We start from the raw sequence: 18,559 nt of genomic DNA on the forward strand, positions 1-18,559 counted from the left end.
AGAAGAGTATTCGAGTGTGGGAAGATACATTTATACATCATACTCCAGAGGTAGCTCTCAGGCTCGCCCTTTTTGGTGCTCTCGTTCTGTGTGTGTGCAGTCCTTTGGTGAAGGCACTGTACCATCTCGTCGTAGCCAATCGTCGTTACTTGCAAGCTCAAACATTTCCAGTTAGAGGTACTCTCGGAATCTTTTTCTTTTTGAGATATTTGTATGTGGTATTTAATGGGTTTGTTGTTGTTGTATTGTTTAGCATTTTATTTGCTCAATCTTGTTGTAAAATTAATATATTTTTCCTACTTTTTATTGTTAATTTAGCTTTCCTTACTTGGTTTTCTTTGTACGATCAGGCATTGTTATGCGCAATGAAGAGCTTAGTTTTTGTTTTTTTTTTTTTGTTTTTTTTTTTAAAATTTTTAATTTTTAATTTTTTTTTTATTATGGATATTTATTTATTTATTGCTTTTTAAAATTTAATTCATATTCGCTATGAATTTTGGGGAAGAACGTGTCTTCATTTATCGATATACTTTGTTTCCTCGAATGGGTTTTCTTTATTTTGTGTGTTTGAAGTTTGGTTTAGGGTTTAGATTTTGGATATTGTTCTGGTTGGATCCCGGGAATGTACTGACGTTGCTTTGAAAATCGGTATTTTTTCCGAATTTTTGTGCCGGATTTTGATGCCTGTCAGATCACGAAGTTACATATTTTCTGATTCTCAGTTTTCTGATTTATTTTTTAATTATTTATTTATTTATGTATTTTTTCCTGGTCTTTACCGTAATGTGGCTATATCATTAACAAAACCTGATTCTGTCCTTTTGAATAATGTGTTTGTTTTATATCACTTGCTCTTTTTGCTGCGGTGGCAATATCAATAGGCTGTTTTTTTTTTGGCCGTCACTGGTGATTTATTTAATGTTAGTTTACTTGGTCCCCTTAATTAGTTCGCACAGTATTTTGGCTTTTGTTTCCTTTTGCAAGTTTGAATTGCCTCCCCCTTTTTTTTTCTTTGTTGGGGAGGGATTAAAAGAGTTCAATTTGAGCTTCTTGGTTTATGTGCATTCCAACTTACAATTTGATTCAACTAAGCCTTAATCCCAACTAATTGGGGTTGACTACATGGATCCCTTAACAAGACCGGCCCTCTCCAGGGCCACACATATGAAAATCCAACATGAAAACATATGCTTGAAACACTTTTGAAACACTTTTGAAACTGATAAAAGTGTTTGGGAATGCAAATCAACCGCGTTCTTGTGGGATCTGCTTGTTTGGAGGTTGTAACCTTTTTAAGTGTCCTATCCCAATGCATCCGCCAGCACACTGTGACAAAAGAGATAATAGCAGTCATCTTAATTTTTATTATAGTTTTGATCTTTATCAGGTAACATTGTGGGTTATTATATTTGTTAGTGCCAATTTTTCGAAATATTTAAGGTGCAAAGATATCTTGCTGGTTTTTGCAAGCCTGTTGATTGTTTAGGTGCTTAAAGAATGTTGGTGATTTCATTGTGACTAGAATTAAGGTTTCTTTGTCTCATTTATCTGTTGGACCTAGATGTTCAATGTTTAATCTATTCAAATTATTAGTTCCACAGGATGTGGAGATAATTTTTGAGTAATAATAGTTTTTTTATTAGATTTTTTTTTTTTTTTTTACTAACAAAAAAAATTCTTGTGCTGGCATTTCAGCAGAATGGCTTTGCAAACTGAAAATCCTCCTGCTGCTGCTCCCACTGCTCAATTGGTTGGAAACGCTTTTGTCGAGCAGTACTACCATATTCTTCACCACTCACCAGAATCGGTCCATAGATTCTATCAAGATTCAAGTGTGCTAAGCCGGCCTGATTGTAATGGTGTGATGACCTCAGTGACCTCCATGCAAGTATGTCATTTGCTTCACTGTCAATTGGGTGTATGTAAAATTGTTAGTGAGATGCCCCTCAAGTACAAGTTGGCATCAATTATTGTATATTGAATAGAAGAGCATTTATTCATAGTTCTTTATGTCACTATCACTGTTTCATGTTGGGTGACTAGTTCATCCTATGGTATGGAGAACTGGTTAAGCACTTACAGAAGTTTTGATCATTTTTGCAATATCATACACTTGGACTGCTTTTCACATCAGTCTGGCTTTTGTTAGCTAAGAAACTGCTTGATTTCACCAAGCACTAGAAGGCTAACAGCTCTGTTATTTCTAGGCAACTGGCTTAGGTGTGATTCTAGCTAATGACTTAGTGTAGAATAATTTGTTGCAAGTTCAACAAATCCATCTTAAGGATAATTTGAAGTCAGAGAAATGGAAATTCTATCTCTTGATGTGCAAAGATTAATGGACTATTTGCTGGTAATTTACTAATATTCCAATCAGGAAATAAAATTTCACTAGTAAACAACAGTTACAATCTAATCTTTTTCCTTTTTTACCCTAGCCATAATAAAACCGCAAACAATGTGCTGGAAAGTTGTAGTTTTGTTGCATTATAATGTCTAACTCTTACATAAAACATTAAGACCGTTCTTATTTCCTCTATAGCACAAATCCGTTGAGGATGTAATATTTATCATTCATGATGGTAAGTAATACTGTTGATGATGGGAATTTGACAATACTACAGATTTAACTGATTATAGATTTTCTTTACAGGCTTGCAAAAACTGCAACTTGTATCATAGCTTCATAGCTACTCTCTCTCTCTCTCTCTCTCGCTCTCCACCTCTCTCCCTTCCTCTACTGGATCCTCCTAATTTAAAAGAGAAATATTTTTTAATTGATTGGTAGTAAACAATTTATGAGGTTTGTTTAACAACTATCAGTCAAACTTCAGCTAGTAAGCGCATTTCTTGAGCAGGGTATCCATGAGAAGATTATGTCCTTGGAATACAAAGACTATAAGGCAGAGATAAAGACTGCAGATGCTCAGAAGTCTTACAAGGATGGAGTAACTGTGTTAGTAACTGGATGTTTAACGGGCAAGGATAACTTGAGAAGGAAATTTGCACAATCATTTTTTCTTGCTCCACAGGACAATGGATACTTCGTCCTTAATGATGTTTTTAGGTATGTAGAAGATGATGAACCTTTGGATGACCATGCCGTTAATGGAGTTGATGATGTGACAACTGTCCCCTTAAACCCTGATCGAGGTAAGGTTATACTACTGCTATTATTCATCTTTGTTCTTCATTTGGACACTGCATCAGGAATTTCTTTAACCTTGTATTGAAGTTTTGTTTGCAGAGCCAATTCATATTTCTGATCCTCCTGCAACAAATCCGGAAACTTCTACTGTAGAAGAGGATCAAAACGTTGTTGAGAAATCTCATGACCCATCCCAGCATGAGAGACAGTTGGCTACTGAAAAAGAGGCTATTCCACAACCTAAATCTCATTCAAATGGTAATGATGTTTCCACAGCTGTAGAGTCATCTTCTTCTTCAGGCCAAGATGATGCTCCCAAGAAGTCTTATGCATCAATTGTGAGTTCATGGCCAAAGACTTTTGTCTAGCTAGCGTTGGCTTTTAGAATTATCTCTTGAACTTTAAACTATATTATATGTTCTTGTAGGTTAAAGTAACAAGAGGAAGTTCAGGGCTTACTAAAGTTTATGTACCTACTAATACTATAAAGGTGGTTTCTAAAACACCGGAGAACCTGACACTTGGGTTGGCGGTACCTAATTCAGTTCCTGAAGCATCAGCTCCAAGTAGCGTTGGTACACCTGAAAGTAGCAATACTCAAGAGGAAGGTATGCTTCTCTTTGTTGTCCATTTTCCTGTGTTTGTCTTATACAATACATTGCGGTCTTTTCATGGAAGCTCAGCTTTGAATTTTGTAAGTTCCTTATATATGATACAAAGTTTTGTGTATCTTTACTCATTAAATTGAAGATCACATATAAGAGATTGCAATGATGGGACTCTTAGGGTTATTATGCTTGCTTTCTGGATTGGTGTCTTAGTTGTCCTGCTTCTCATATCTTGTTGCCACTTTAAATAGCCACATTCTAATGCTTGCAGTAGAGGGCTACTCCATCTACATTCGAAATTTGCCCTTAGGCGTGACGGTTGAGCAGCTTGATTTGGAATTCAAGAAATTTGGACCCATCAAGCAAGGAGGTATCCAAGTCAGAAATAATAAGGTTGGTTTCAGATGCATCAAGTGCATAGAATATACCAACTCTGCTCAGCATTTCCTGACATGATTTTATCCCTCCCCAACCTGCTTTGCTCTGTGCAGCAACAGGGATACTGTTTTGGCTTTGTTGAATTTCATTCTTTGAGCTCCATGAATAGCGCAATTCAGGTATATCCCTTGTTAACCAACACTCAATTTTCAAAGATATTTTATTTTCATGTATTAGTGTTTAGATGTTGTGAGGTGATTAGTTTTCATCTTTTCACCTCAGCTGTGATTAAGCTCAAACATAATTTCTTCCCTCTTTTGGCTATTCTGCCTAATTGAGTACGATATATACATCATCAACATATTCACTATGATTCCTTTTTATCAACCTTTATATGCATTCTGTGTTTGGCTGCTGCTTGATATAGTTGACATTAAACCTGTTTTTTTCTTTTCTTTTGGGCATGGAATATAAGGAGAATTAGTTTGCATTTCTGGTAAAGCATTCTCTCTCTCTCTCTCTCTCTTTGTCACAGCTTTGACTAAGCTGCTACCTCAATGGGTTTTGTTTCTTATTTTGATCTATTATTAGTTGTGATACCATCAACCATGTTTAGACTAAACTTGAGACATAGAATGGTAGGTTTTATGTCTATTAACAACATAAGTGTTATATTTCAGGCTTCACCCATCACCATTGGGGGGCGAAAGGCTGTTGTTGAAATAAAGAGAACTACCACTCGAGGTAATTGGGAAGCAATTAGCATATGTGGTCTCCTCCATTGACTGAATTGTTAGGAATTATCTGATACATATAGTTTCAAAGTATATAGTCTTGGAAAAGGAAAATGAAATTAACTAGTGTTTTGACTGTTAAAGAGGCCGCAAGGTTTGGATGATCAAACTCCATGCTTGGTTGACATAGTAGTCCATGTTTTTTGGTTCTTGCAGTTGGTAGTAGTGGAAGAGGTAGGTTCTCTTCTGGAAGGGGAGGTTATCGTAATGACAGCTTCAAGAGCCGTGGGAATTATGGCGGTGTCCGCAGTTTTAGTAGAAACGATTATGGAGGCTGGGGTGATTTCTCTGGTCGAGGCAGGGGACCTGTTGGGCGTGGTGAAGGTTATCAGCAAAGCAGAGGACGAGGAGGCCGTCCCAGTGGACCAAAACAAAATGTTTCCTCATGAAACTCGATGGGGTGAATTTTTGTCAGCCTTTTTTTGACAAAATTGTATCTAAGGTCAGTGCTAGCATCAAATGACTGAAAATGATTTAATCATACGACTCAATGAGATAGTTTAACTTTGGACTCTCCAGTTGGAGTGATATTGAGACGTAGAGGCATTTTCTGTAGTTTAGGGTGTTAACTTTTTCTTTTTTTTTTCCTTCCCTTAGGTAAAAGTATTTAGGGTGCTTTTTCCCCATTGGGTATAAATGTAGCTTTGCAGAATCTGCAGGTCATCCTCTAGCTCCATTAAAAAACCTTTGACGTTACTGCAATGGAGGTTTCATTGTTGTAGTTTTTGGTAGTTGACGGTTGAATAGATGGGATGTTTTCATTATTTTTTTCCCCTAATCCATCTTGATTGATTGGCTAGAATATACTGTGGTTTACCAATTTTGTCTAAAATCGTCTTGACCAGAAGAATTTAGACATTCAACCTCAATGAGATCTTACACTGATGTAAAGGCCTTTGGAAATTATTTGTAATTTTGTAGTGACCTAGAACTCTTTCTGCTGTCTATGAATTGGGATGTGAAGAACCCAAGGTCAAGCGGTAAGGATCTTGGTATTAGTGGCATATACTCATATTTGGGCCATGGCAAAGCTTGTTAGGGAAAGAAAATTATATGAATGATATTGGTACAAATTGCAAAGCAAAGTCAAATAGAGTTAATTAGCATATGTATGCTTGGTCCACAGGTCAGCCACAACCACCTTTAATATTTCAAAAGAATTGAATGAATGTTGGGAACCACTTCCCTGCCAATGTGGAAGTGGGAGTTGTAGCCTGAATAAATGTAATTGGTCTACGCAGAAAAAGCTGTTACCCTATATTATATAAGATTGAAATCTGAAAAATATGGACAAAAACTTTCTTACAAGTTGGAGTAAGAGGAAAATTTCTTTAACCCGGTTGAGGCAGGGCGGTGACTTTATGTTTATGCGTAGAGGAATCGGTGGTGTCTGTTGAATGGGAAAAGTGATGTTTTTTTTTTTGGGGGTGTTATAATCTGATATAGAGGGTGCAAAATAATGGGTGTGCACCGAAGACTTATATATATATATACACACCTTAATAGGTGTGTATATGTGAAGGACAGCAGGAGATTAGATTACACGCTAAGACTTAGAAAGTGGGAATACAAATAGACAATAAAAAATCATCAAGATAAAACTAACCTTTTTGGTGGGATTCCAATACTATTTTCTTTTTCGCAAGTGGATTCCAATCAAATTCATTCTTCTCTTCTTCTCTCTCTGTCTCTCTCTCTCTTCAAAACGTTGATGTTGTTGGGAGTTTCATTTTCAGTGTCTTGGTGGGTCTTAGGAGTAATAGTTTCATTTTCTTTATGTATTTTCCTGGTGGAATATGAGTTTCAATATGGAAAGGCATCATATATCGTGGGGGATAGCTCTTGCGTGGGATGATGGAAACATGTTTTCAAATACGCTTTTGTTTTCCTTTCTTCTGGGCCATCACCCTTTTGTTTTGTTTTACCAACTCCTTGCTCTGCTTTTTGACTATATTTTAAGAAACTTTCAAAAGGCTTATTTATCAATGAATATATGGCGTGGAGGATAACATTAATCCATGCATTGCATTTACTCCTTAAAAGAAGGGTTCAAATAATAAGGTTGAGTCTTCATAAATACTTACATAACATAGATTGAGGGATCAAAATACTATTATTTATACAATGATATTAATACAAAACAACGAATGTTTGCAAAGAAGGGTATCGGGTAAGTATCGAAACTTGTCAGGTGTCAATGAATGTGTCTTCAATGCTCAAGTCAATAAAGCTTTTACTCGAGAAAAAAAGTGATACATCATGGAATGACAAATGAAAATATACTACATACCTCGTAATTAATGACCATGTTTCTTAATTTTTTTTTTCTTTTTTGGGGGTGGGGGGCAATACCTGAATTGGGCATTGTATTTGGTTATTCAACTATTTATGGCAATCAATTATATGTCACATGCTACTGTCATGTGCTAAATTGTCATCCACTAATTCTTACTTTGGCGTGGGTGCCTCCAACATCCTTGACGGAAATGTTAGGCACATCCTTGGGCTAACCGTGTGGTTGGACCTGGCAGGGTGAATATTGGGCATACCATATGATATTTTTTTGGCCTTGTTATTAAATATAATGTAATAATTGTACAGTATACGTGAATTAAACAAATATACGTGTCTGAAATTAGTCCAGACGATCCTTTGTGTCCAAACTCAATGCACTAGATATTTTTTCCTTCTTCAATTATTATTCTTCAGTGTACCTGGAGTCCTTCAAGCACGTACCCAATGCAACTTGTTGTAGCCCTATCCAACAGTAGCTAGACACATGTCACCCAAACCCAAACCAGCTGTTACATCCACACAGTCTCACTCAATCACCCAATCTTTTATGCAAAAAAATTACCGGCTTTTCAACACGACGAGAGGAAAACGACACGCCGTAGCACGTCATCGCCATTTTTTTTTAGAAAAAAATTTCATCATTTCTCCAACGAAACGTCGCTCTCGGCCAACTTGATTGCCTGCTGAGCTGTGACCTGCAACTGGAAAACGACACGTATGCACCAGATGCCTCAGATACACGTGGCGATGACCCAGATCACTGACGCGAAAAATTAAAAAATCGCGCAACTTGGTCCACTTGGGCTCCACGCCTGATCTTCCTCTTGATTTTTTTTGCTTTTTTGCATGTTCCCCTGAGATTCCCTTGGACTCTCTACGATACGCTCTTTGTTACTGTGATAGACTGTCTGGGATGTTTCTAGCCGTCGATGCGATTAAAAACGTGGAACTTTTTTGCTTTGGTGGGTGACCCGATGGCGTAGATTGGATTTCTTTCTTTTTTTTTTGTTTGTGGGGGAGCAGGTTAGAATAGTCTTTTGAAGACAACAATATATTCTGTTCGATTGTTGATAATGAAGAAAGTAGAAAAAATACACACGTTCTTGTCCCACAGAATACCACTTGACCCCATAAAGCGCAAGCAAGTTGAATCCAGTTTCTTTATCATTACTTTTTCATTTAAAAAATGAATCAACCTTGATATTATTTTAGTGCCTTTATGATGTGGATTAGCCAACCCAATCTGATGTTTCAACCTATCCAGATTCTCTCCAACCAAAAAGAAATTAGAGATTTTTTAATTGTTAATTATAATATTTTATTTTAAATTTAATAATTTATAAAATTATTTAAATTTCGATAAAACAAAAATCAGCATTTAATGTCTCGGTTATGCAAAAGCAATTGTCATTTTATAAACAATTAAATTTAAAATAAAAAATAACAATTAATAAATAAAGAATCTTCAATTTTTTTCAAATTGGAGAAAATCTCAATTCTATTTCAACGCATCTTGCCATGTCATTCTTGTCTATATATATATATTACAAAATTAAGTAAAACACTTTGAATGAAGAATAATATTACTTTTACTAATTAACAAACCTCGTTATGTCAAAAATAATAATAACAAAGGTCATTAGCACAGTTCCCATAGCTCCCACTAGATTTGTCTTGATTTTTATGGGACCATAACGTTTTTGAAACGTGTCATCATATTTTTATAGCGAGCTAATCTTCCTTGTTGGGACAGCGAGGCACATCGGCTAAAGAGATGGCAACCAACGAAAAGGCTCCTGACCCGAAGCCAGTGGTTTTTGACCACGTGTCATCTTCTCGCTCAATCACATCAAGTAGTAGTTCGAGAATTTAGATCGTACACAAAGAGAGAGAGAGAGAGAGAGAGAGGGGGGAAGCGAAGAGACAGCAGCATTGCGGCTTTACGAGGACGAGATTATCCAGGACACGTGGCAGTTAGGTGAGTTTCTATTCATAGAATGACACGTGTGTTGTGCGTGTCTGCCTTTCATACAAGCCAACGAGGTGTGGAGACTCTTGTTTGGCGTCTCCTCGAGATCTGGTTCCAGAACCCACGTGGGACTCCGGGGCTCTTCATGGCCTCCACGTGTCGAATATCTACGACTTCACGGGTGTTTACGTAATTTCAAGGCTCGCTTTGCAGCTAAAATGACCTTTTCTACTTTCCATTATTCTAACGCCCTTTTTCTTTTCTTTTTTTCCCCTCTCTTTCTCCGTGACGTTTGTTTTCTCTCGTTGCTGTGTTTGTTTTCTGGGAAAGAGAGAGAAAATGTAGAGTTTCTCATTGTGGACTCGTGGAAGCAATGTTGGAATTGTTTTTTTATGGAGAACTTGGAGCTCATAAGCTCTTCTCTGCTTTGTTCTCCTCGGTTTTTTTTAAAAAACAAATTTTCTATTAGCAAAAAGCTTTCTCTCTTCTAATTTTCCCGGAATATCCTGCTAAGATTCTACTTTGTCATCAAGTTTCTTCATTTGGGTCTGTGTAAATTTGATTGATTTGCTTCTACTGTTTTCTTCTTCTTCTTCTTCTTCTTTTTTAAATGGGACAAGCTGAGGATATTGGAAGCAGAGACCTCCAACAAATTTCCATGCAAATGAGCAATCTTCCGAGAGATCTGTCGCAGAGACTTTTATCAGGGAATCATTTTCCTCGAAAATTCGAAGAACAAAACGAACATACAGAGGAGCTTGAGCTAAGCCTGGGGCTCTCATTGAATGGCCGGTTTGGTGTAGACCCTTTAAGAGCCCAGCACCTCATAAGGTCGTCCTCGATACCAGACTTTGCGAACCCGGGGAGAGACAAAGACGCGGCGTGTGTGGTACCTATGGCTTGCGCGCCGCTCATAAGGACGTGTTCTTTGCCTACGGAGACAGAGGAGTGGAGGAAGAGGAAGGAGTTGCAGACACTGAGGAGAATGGAGGCGAAGCGGAAGCGGTCAGAGAAGCAGAGGAATTCCAAGGCAGGGAGGGATCGGAACCGGGATATTTGTGTGGAGGAGAGCTTTGAGGAGGATATGATGGTGGAGAGTGGTGATGGGAATTCTCAGAAAGCGCAGTGTGTGAAAGTATTGAATGAGTTTTCGTGCTCGGTGGGGCTGACTCGGGGCGTTTCTGGTGGTAGAGGAGGTTGTGGGGTTGAATTGAATGGTGGAAAGGGGAATGGGTTGGATTGTTGTGATCTGGAGGAGGTGCCACAACCGCCACCATTATCACAGGGGTCAATTGGTTCCCAAGGGAGTGGGTCTTCTGTGATTTCGGAATCTGATAGCCAACCAGCTCTAGGTAATTGCATTACCTCTCTCAGTTCATCATTGTTTTCTTTTCATAACTGTTTTTGCTTGGATTATGGGACATATTATTCTCGGTTGGCTATCAGATGGATAATATGCTGTTTGACCTTTACTCCTTTCCCCGTAATGAAGTGTTTGGCAATTAGAAAAAAATTGACAAGGGTGGGCAAATTGGTTGATTCTATTTACTTTCTGCTTTTATTTTGTTTTTCAAATGATCAAGATGGATACTCTGGAATGAGTTTGGATGTGTTTTATTTAGTTTGGTTGGTCTGTGATATATAGTTTGTGAATGAATCGCCGTTGACTAATGTTAGTATAGAGGTGGCTGAGATCCATATTTGGATCTAAAGAGTCATAAAAGGCCGACTCTAAAGTGCAATCTAAAGATCCAAAAATGCGATCCAACTCGGCGTTCACCTTCTTAATATGCTCAAGAGTCTAATTATTTTGAGAAGTTTCCTTTTTCTTTTTTTCTTCTAGTGTGACCCTTTGGTGTGGCTCTTAGTCAATTTTAGCTTTTCCAAATGTGTTCACATCGATGTGCACTCTCAGTTGCTTCATTTATGTATATAATGGTTCTCTGTTTTGTCTTCATATAGTTATAATCTTCATGAAAAATGCAATTTTGAGAAGGATGAGATACTTCTCCCTTTTTGAGTTTGAGGAGGATTCAAATGCTATCTTGTTATAGTAGTTCCATTAGGGGGTTGTGGGTATTTTTTTCTTGCCTTGTTAATGAACATGTGTTTTCTTGATTCATTTAGTTAAAATGTTTGCGCTTCTTAACCATGCTACAATAACATGGATTTTAATTGCAAGTGAATTTTCCTTACATGGAATGTATCCTAGACCATCTTTGGCATGTAATAGTATTATTCTCATGTTATTATTCTGTACAGCCAAAACCTGCATCAAGTGTCATATCCGAACATTCAAATTTAAAAGTAAAGGGTATCCAGTTGAGTACTGTCCTATAGGTAGCTTGGAAGTAGGGAGAGGACTATGATGAAGATTTATCCCCTTGGCCGACAGATTTGTGGCTACTGAAATCTGGAAGATGAGATGTGCTTTGACCATGTATATTACTCTTATCCATCCTGCAATAAATGCAAGTTTACAAACAACACTAAGTTTAATGAAACAAACACTCTTCCTATAATGTCTTTAGATGGCTCAAGAAAAGTGACGTCAAGCTTGAAAAGAGGTGGGTTCAAATTTAAGGGTGATATGAGAAGTTGAAATGAATAAATATGTTGATTTTTGAAAACTTTCATCTATTTCGGGACAACCTAAAACGAAAGGCACATCATCTATCGGGGGACAAAGGGAGTAATAATTTACATAATAACAGTATACATGAGGAAAGAGGATGCAATTGAAATTTCTATTGCTACAAGTGTTGTTTGATGTTCTATTATGTATGGTTCACTGTTTACAAATGTGCATTAATAGCTCAAGGCCATGCTAAAATGCTGTGAGACGTCTCTGAAACTGTAAAACTTGGACACTCATTACTTCAAGCTATAGATAATCCCTTTCTAGAATACCTATGAGAACATTATGCTTGTTCTGGATTTGGTTATTGAACCGATCAAAACCCATCAGCTTATTATGATTCCTAGCATGGCCAATCAGTTGAGAGATTACCCGTTTATTGGAGTTTCTCGTACTGGTCCGATTGAGTCACGCATCAACTACGATTGAGTCACCCATCAACTTTAATTGATAAGCAAATACAACTGAATCGGTATGGGATTGAACTCATAACCTCAGCCTCAACCCCTTTGTTTATATCGAGAGGAGATTCCATTTGGCCCAAAGCCACTGGCTGAATTCATGCAATTTGTTATCCAGATGAAACCTGAGTTTCTGATCAAAATTTGATTTTCTATGCAACAAATGAAGCCTAAGTGAGAAAGCAGGGATATCTGAAGACATCCTATGCTGAAGCAGAAGTCTGTTCCTAAAGCTAAATTGAGGGTACATCAGATGAGGCTTTTGGTTTTGAATGTTTCAATATCGTTGTGTTGTGATTAGTTGGGCTTGATGAGACCTTGTTTCTTAGCATGTTAAGGAAACTTGAATTCTATTGGTGCTGTTCTCTTGCACAGCTCCATACTGATTTTTGTCATCTAGATTGATTGCTAATGAGTTTTCCTATGAGGCATCTATCCTTCTGATCGTTGTTATAGTAGAACATATTTGAACGTTTTCTTGTCGGAAATGTCATGTTCCATTGTTTCCTGTAGTCTGCATTAATGTGCTATCCCTTGATTCTTTCATCAACCCACTTATGCTTTACATGTTCTGCATTATGCAGCAAGAATGAACAAATGCGTAGAAGCAAGAAGCCCCAGCAGTGCTCAGTCTTCACCAGAAAGTGAGCAGAAACCAGGAGTCTACACTGGGACGAGGATCAATGGAAAATCAAACAAGTTTGCTGCAGTGGTGACACAGAATCAGTCTAATAAACCTACGGATGCTGACAAGGAAGCTAAGGATATTGTGAGGAATGTGTTGGAAGGTATGCCCAGCGTGTCCACGAGGGGCGACGGCCCCAATGGAAAAAGGATAGAAGGTTTTCTTTACAGATATAGGAAGGGTGAGGAAGTGAGGATAGTTTGTGTTTGTCATGGCAACTTTCTATCTCCTGCCGAGTTTGTCAAGCATGCTGGCGGCGGTGATGTGGCACACCCCCTAAAACATATAGTAGTTAACCCAACTCCCTTTTTGTAACGCAAGTGTCTATGTCAGAAAGAGAGAAAAAAAAAAAAGAAAAAAAAAGGATTGTTTTTCTCTTCCATGTTTTTTAGTTTTCGAGTTTTCTTGCGTTCTAATCGACTGGGCAGCGTATTGTATTCAGTACATGAACCTGCTCGTTCAAAAGATGAAAATGATTATGGAACATATGAATTTCGTCTGTATTTTATTAAGAGAAATCTGTTGCTTTTGATGCGGTTTGCTATCCCACGAATTTTGGTGGACCTTGAAATGGATTTGAGGAATATCGTAGGTTTCTTCTTTAGTATGATGCAACTGTATGTAGCAGAACTGAACAGGAACGAAGCCAATGTCATGCATCACCCACAACTGCTACACTGCTTCCACAAAAGAACCAAAAGAGAGAAAAAAAAGAAGAAAAGAACAGAAGTATTCAATTAGGTATTAGAAGTATTCACCTACCCATTCCATTGCTCCACTCGATTCTTCACGATTTCTCTCACTCTTACTCACTCTCGCGCTGTAGATTGGTGGGTTTCTTGTAGTTTGGAGGTTTATTTGGGGCGTACTTAGTTTGAACGGTTTGTTCTTCGTTATGGGTTCTTATTTAGTTTTGCGTATTTGCGCGACGGATAGAGACTGCAAAAGACGCTTCATTGTGGACTCAGCTGAGAAAAAAGAAGTGAGGCAGGTGAAGAAGTAAAAGTGAAAGAACGTTAATAAACGGCAGTGTATTATGTTTTCTATTTTGGAAACAAAAAGCTCAGCCACAAGGGATTAACAAACAGAGGCAAAGAAATCGGAAAATAAAGGGTTGTTTTGTTGCTCATGAACCACCCACCCACCCACCCAAAGCGATTATGACATATACAGGAGAAGACCATGATAATTGTGATGGCATAGGAAAAAACAATTCAACAACGTTGCTGTTACGTGAGGGCACAAAGACGCATGGTTCCAGAAACGGATTACGACCAGTGTTGCTTAGAATTCAAACCAAGAATGCAGCGATCATTTTCTTTCATTGGGTATGAATATCTGATCTGCAAATCATTCAATGATATGGATCATTTGTATGCATGCGTTAGACACAAACAGGAAAAAATCGGATTATCAAGTGATTAACCAAACTTTCCCAGAAATATCTCTATTCTATGGTTTTATTCGACAACAAATAAAACTGACGTACAAGTATATAACGTGGAAAACTAATATCTGCATTCTTCTGCAGATTCATCAGCAAGCCCCCTAATCAGGGAAACAACTTGAAAAAATGGGGGCAAACCTATATTACAATTTACAAGTGGATTAACTACAATTTAGAACTCAAGCTAAGGGCAGTCCACGAAGAGGACAGAGTGCACAAGCACAAATTACAATGGGGCTTACCTTCTTCTACAAATCGCTACGTTAATTTTACTGAAAGTCTCTCACCAGGCAGTTAACATGATGGGGGTTGAAGTTGCTTCAGCCGTCGTACAACCTGCTTCATTGTAGGCCTGGTAGAGAGAGAGTCAACCGTACACACAACTGCCAAGTGCAAAACTTCTACTAAATCGTCATGGGGACCTGCATCCCATAACCCTGCAGTAAAGAACTCCTTTGCACGGCCCTGTCGGAGGAGCATACATGCCCAAGCAACAATGTTGAAACCATTCCCATACGAGGAAAATGAAGGATCCAGAGCTTTCTTGTCTGAGAGTAACTCAAGAAGCACCACACCATAACTGTACACATCAGCCTTGTCGGATACACGGCATGTCATTGCATATTCTGGAGCAACATATCCAAAAGTTCCAGCCACACCAGTGGTAGCGTGTGTTTCTGAAGTTCCCAAAAGTCTAGCCAATCCAAAGTCAGACAGATAAGCATTGAAATCATCATCCAACAAGATATTGCTGGGCTTCACGTCGCGATGAAGGACACGCGGTACGCACTGATCATGTAAGTAGGCAAGAGCACGGGCTATATCCAGTGCAATCTTGTGAAGTATCCTCCAATCCACTGCCCTTGTGGATCTTTCCTGGATGAACTTTTCCAAATTACCACCTGGCAAATAATTATAGATAAGGAACATCTCTGTTTCACTGGCATGATAACCAATCAAAGTAACGAGATTTGGATGACGGAGCCTTCCAAGGGTTTTAATTTCTGCATGGAACTGTTGAACCCCCTGGAATCGACCAACTGCAAGCCGTTTTATTGCCACTAGGACGCCAGGTGAGATCTCTGCCTTGTAGGTTGCCCCAAAACCTCCATTCCCTATACAGTTGCTCGCATTGAAATTTGCTGTGGCCCGTACAACATTGTCAAAGGTCAATGGAACCCCAATATCAGTAAATACAGTTACTTCCTTCCTGACAGACCCAGTAACTTTAGACTTTGGGTTCCACTTTCGGGTATAGAAGAATAGCACAATCAGAGCAAGAAGAACTGAGACAATGGCTGATGCAGATGTTATGGATGCTATCTCAATTGAATTGAAACCATTATTCCGACTTCCTTGGGATGGTGTAGTAGCAGTATCAGAATTTGAATTGCTATCCGCTCCTTGCGAATCTGAAGATTGCGAAGCCAGAGACATAGAGCAAGACTGTAGATATGGATTACCAAGAGCACTACTGCATTTCATCAAGTTACCATTCAATGGCAGCGACCCAGACAAATTATTGAAGGAAACATTGAATGCTGAGAGCGTGGTTACATGGGCCAAACCAGCAGGAATCTGCCCGGAGAGATTATTGTTGTTAAGCAGAAGAACAGTCAGGTGTTTCAAGTTTTCAAGATCTTTCGGAATTTCCCCAGTGAGAGAGTTTGATGAAAGGTCCAGCTCTTCCAAATATTGCAACTGCCCCAAGCTAGAAGGAATGAAGCCAGTCAGGTTATTACCAGCCAAAGAGAGATGCTTCAGGTCCCTTATCTCACTGAGATTGGAAGGTATTTGACCATGCAACAGGTTCCAACTCAAGTTAAGGGCAACAAGGGACACCAACTCCCCAAAACTGGGGGGAATGGGTCCAGTAATTTGATTTGCAGATGCATCAAAAAATTTAAGAGATTTGCACCTTGTACCAAATTCAGCAGGAATTTGACCATATATTTGATTGTAGCTAACATTGACAATCAGTGCATCCAATACTTCGCACTTCTCAAATAAGGTACCAGGAAATGGTCCGGTGAGCCTGTTTTCCCCAGCAAGAAATGTGTAAACTGTTTGCTTTCCCAATCTTTCAGCTGCAATTGGCATAGACTGGATAGTGCCAGTAAAGTTATTGTGCCTAAAATTGTGAAATACAGCAAGACCACCATCCTCTCCAAGTGATTGAGGATATCCAGCTTGGGCTTTAGAAGTAAAAAATGATAGATACAAAGAGGATGGGCCACTCCCACGTTCGGGAAGACTTCCATTTGATGAAGGATCAGGAGGGCAAGTGCTTTCATAAAATTTAGGGATTTGACCTGACAACGCATTCCCACTGACATCAAAGACAGTCATACAAGGAACGGGAAGTCCATCAACAAGCTCCCCAGTAAGCCTGTTTGAGCTTATGTCTAGGAAATGAAGCTTCTTGCAGTGACTAAGCCCTTCAGGAAATTCCCCAGTGAAAAAATTCTGAGCCAAATTGATCATCTCTAAGTTCTCGCAAGCACCCCAACTACTTGGGAATGTGCCCTCAAGAGTTGCCCTTGGTGCCCATAATACTCTCAACTTAGGAAGCATTGTGATTTCCACAGGAATCGTGCCTTGAAAATAATTAAAATCATCATTCATTGGACCCCCTTGCTCTGGCGAAGAGTCCCCGTTTGTATCATTTACTCTCGGATGTGGATCAAACAGATTTGATAGCACTAGAACAGACAATTCAGAACACTTCCCAAGCTCAGAAGGTATCTGATCGCTTAAACTATTCCTTGAAACATCCAACACTTGAAGCTTCTGAAGCTGACCTAGCTCAGCCGGAATAGCCTCTTCCAACAAATTTGAATACAACAAAAGCGACTGCAACTTATCACAATTCCCCAAACTCCGGGGAATTCCACCGACCAAGACATTATCAGACAAGTCTAGATGCTCAAGCTTCGGACAATTCTCCCCAATCTCTCTAGGAACCTGCCCAGTAAGCCGATTAAACGGTAAATACACCCCCCTCAACCCACCAACAAACCCCGGAACCGTCCCGTTCAAATTGTTCCCTGCTAAGTTCAAGATCTCTAAGCTCACACAATTTGAAAGTGAGCTCGGTATCTCCCCCACAATCCTATTAAACCCGAGATTAAGAACGCGCAAATTCCTCAAGCCCACAAACTGAACAGGCACCGACCCAGTTACTGAATTTCCCTCTAGATCAAGAACCTCAAGCTTCTCCATGGCCCAAATTTCACCAGGAAATTCTCCATCAAAACCATTAAAGGGAAGCGATAAAATCCTAAGCTCACTAAGCTCAGCAATCACAGGCAACAACTTCCCAAACAACTTTCCTCTACTATTCAAACAGTTCCTCCTAATCCCAAACCCATAAAGCGGAAATTTTGCGAAATCGGAACACGAATTACCTTCTCGGCCACTCCCGGTCACGTTTAGCGAAACGACGCTGGAATTCGAGTCGCAGGAGACGCCGAACCACGAGCAGTGATCGGAACTTCCAGAGTCCCAGCTCGAGAGCAAGCCTGAGGGGTCTGAGACCGAGGTCTTCCACTGGAGGAGCACCGATTTGTCCGAATCGGCAAAAACGACTCCACTTTGAGAAAGATAGAAGGCCCACAACAGCAAGAAGAGCTTCAGTAGGAGCACAGGAGACATGGGTCTGTGAAAAGAGTGCCATTTGATCACTGAAGAGGAAGAAGAAGAGGAACCCATTTCTGAACACCTAAAAGGGTGTCCAAAAACCTAAGAAATAAACCCCAACCCCTTCTCTTTCAGTTACCGAGAAAGATTAGGGTTTTTTCCCTTGAAAACCCTAACCCTAATTTTGGTTCTTTAGAGAGACAGACAGACAGACAGACAGAGAAGAGAGTGAGAGAGAGAGAGAGAGAAAGAGAGAAGATTCAACTCTGTTCTTTTGAGAAAACGCGTTTTTCTTTCTTTGCTTTCTGTTCTCTCTCTCCTCTTTTTTTTTTTGGTTTCATTCTTGCTCTTCGTCTTCTTTGGGTTTTTTTTTTTTTTTTTTTTCCTTTTTCAAAATTAGGGTTTTGTCGGTTTTTGGTGGGTGATGTGGGTCCGGTGGACATACACCGGGCCGGAAGTGGGCTCCAATGCCGGTCAATAAACGCATCAGCGTCGTC

The 18,559-nt window shown here is 39.2% G+C and overlaps 3 protein-coding genes across 6 annotated transcripts; 2 read left to right on the forward strand and 1 right to left on the reverse strand.

Moving 5' to 3' along the window:
• On the forward strand, positions 1-5,732 carry LOC132182879 (nuclear transport factor 2-like). 4 transcript variants are annotated; one of them, XM_059596242.1, is made up of 9 exons: positions 1-177; positions 1,696-1,888; positions 2,859-3,153; positions 3,236-3,486; positions 3,576-3,756; positions 4,031-4,149; positions 4,248-4,313; positions 4,815-4,878; positions 5,085-5,732. In XM_059596242.1, exons 2-9 carry the CDS (start codon positions 1,700-1,702, stop codon positions 5,315-5,317), a joined length of 1,398 nt encoding a protein of 465 aa, XP_059452225.1. In that variant the 5' UTR covers positions 1-177; positions 1,696-1,699; the 3' UTR covers positions 5,318-5,732. The 4 variants fall into 4 exon arrangements, with proteins under 4 accessions (XP_059452225.1, XP_059452223.1, XP_059452224.1 ...); XM_059596240.1 differs by having other exon boundaries at positions 2-177; positions 4,028-4,149; XM_059596241.1 differs by having other exon boundaries at positions 2-177; positions 1,699-1,888; positions 4,028-4,149.
• A 3,701-nt stretch (positions 5,733-9,433) lies between these two features.
• On the forward strand, positions 9,434-13,506 carry LOC132181270 (ninja-family protein AFP3). The gene is made up of 2 exons (XM_059594409.1): positions 9,434-10,544; positions 12,876-13,506. Exons 1-2 carry the CDS (start codon positions 9,803-9,805, stop codon positions 13,289-13,291), a joined length of 1,158 nt encoding a protein of 385 aa, XP_059450392.1. The 5' UTR covers positions 9,434-9,802; the 3' UTR covers positions 13,292-13,506.
• A 901-nt stretch (positions 13,507-14,407) lies between these two features.
• On the reverse strand, positions 14,408-18,396 carry LOC132180699 (LRR receptor-like serine/threonine-protein kinase RPK2). Its single transcript, XM_059593604.1, has one exon. The coding sequence runs from the start codon at positions 18,132-18,134 to the stop codon at positions 14,718-14,720; it is 3,417 nt and encodes a 1,138-aa protein (XP_059449587.1). The 5' UTR covers positions 18,135-18,396; the 3' UTR covers positions 14,408-14,717.
• Positions 18,397-18,559: the final 163 nt, after the last annotated feature.

This window comes from Corylus avellana, chromosome ca5 (assembly GCF_901000735.1).
Source record: "Corylus avellana chromosome ca5, CavTom2PMs-1.0".
NCBI classification, from domain to species: domain Eukaryota; kingdom Viridiplantae; phylum Streptophyta; class Magnoliopsida; order Fagales; family Betulaceae; genus Corylus; species Corylus avellana.

Bases quoted from the DNA above. Each gene is read 5' to 3' on its own strand.
- LOC132182879 (XM_059596240.1), top strand. From the start codon at position 1,700: ATGGCTTTGCAAACTGAAAATCCTCCTGCTGCTGCTCCCACTGCTCAA. The intron at 3,487-3,575 runs GTGAGTTCATGG...ATGTTCTTGTAG, and splicing joins AGAAGTCTTATGCATCAATT to GTTAAAGTAACAAGAGGAAG. The intron at 4,879-5,084 runs GTAATTGGGAAG...TGGTTCTTGCAG, and splicing joins AAAGAGAACTACCACTCGAG to TTGGTAGTAGTGGAAGAGGT.
- LOC132181270 (XM_059594409.1), top strand. From the start codon at position 9,803: ATGGGACAAGCTGAGGATATTGGAAGCAGAGACCTCCAACAAATTTCC. The intron at 10,545-12,875 runs GTAATTGCATTA...TGCATTATGCAG, and splicing joins TGATAGCCAACCAGCTCTAG to CAAGAATGAACAAATGCGTA.
- LOC132180699 (XM_059593604.1), bottom strand. From the start codon at position 18,134: ATGGGTTCCTCTTCTTCTTCCTCTTCAGTGATCAAATGGCACTCTTTT.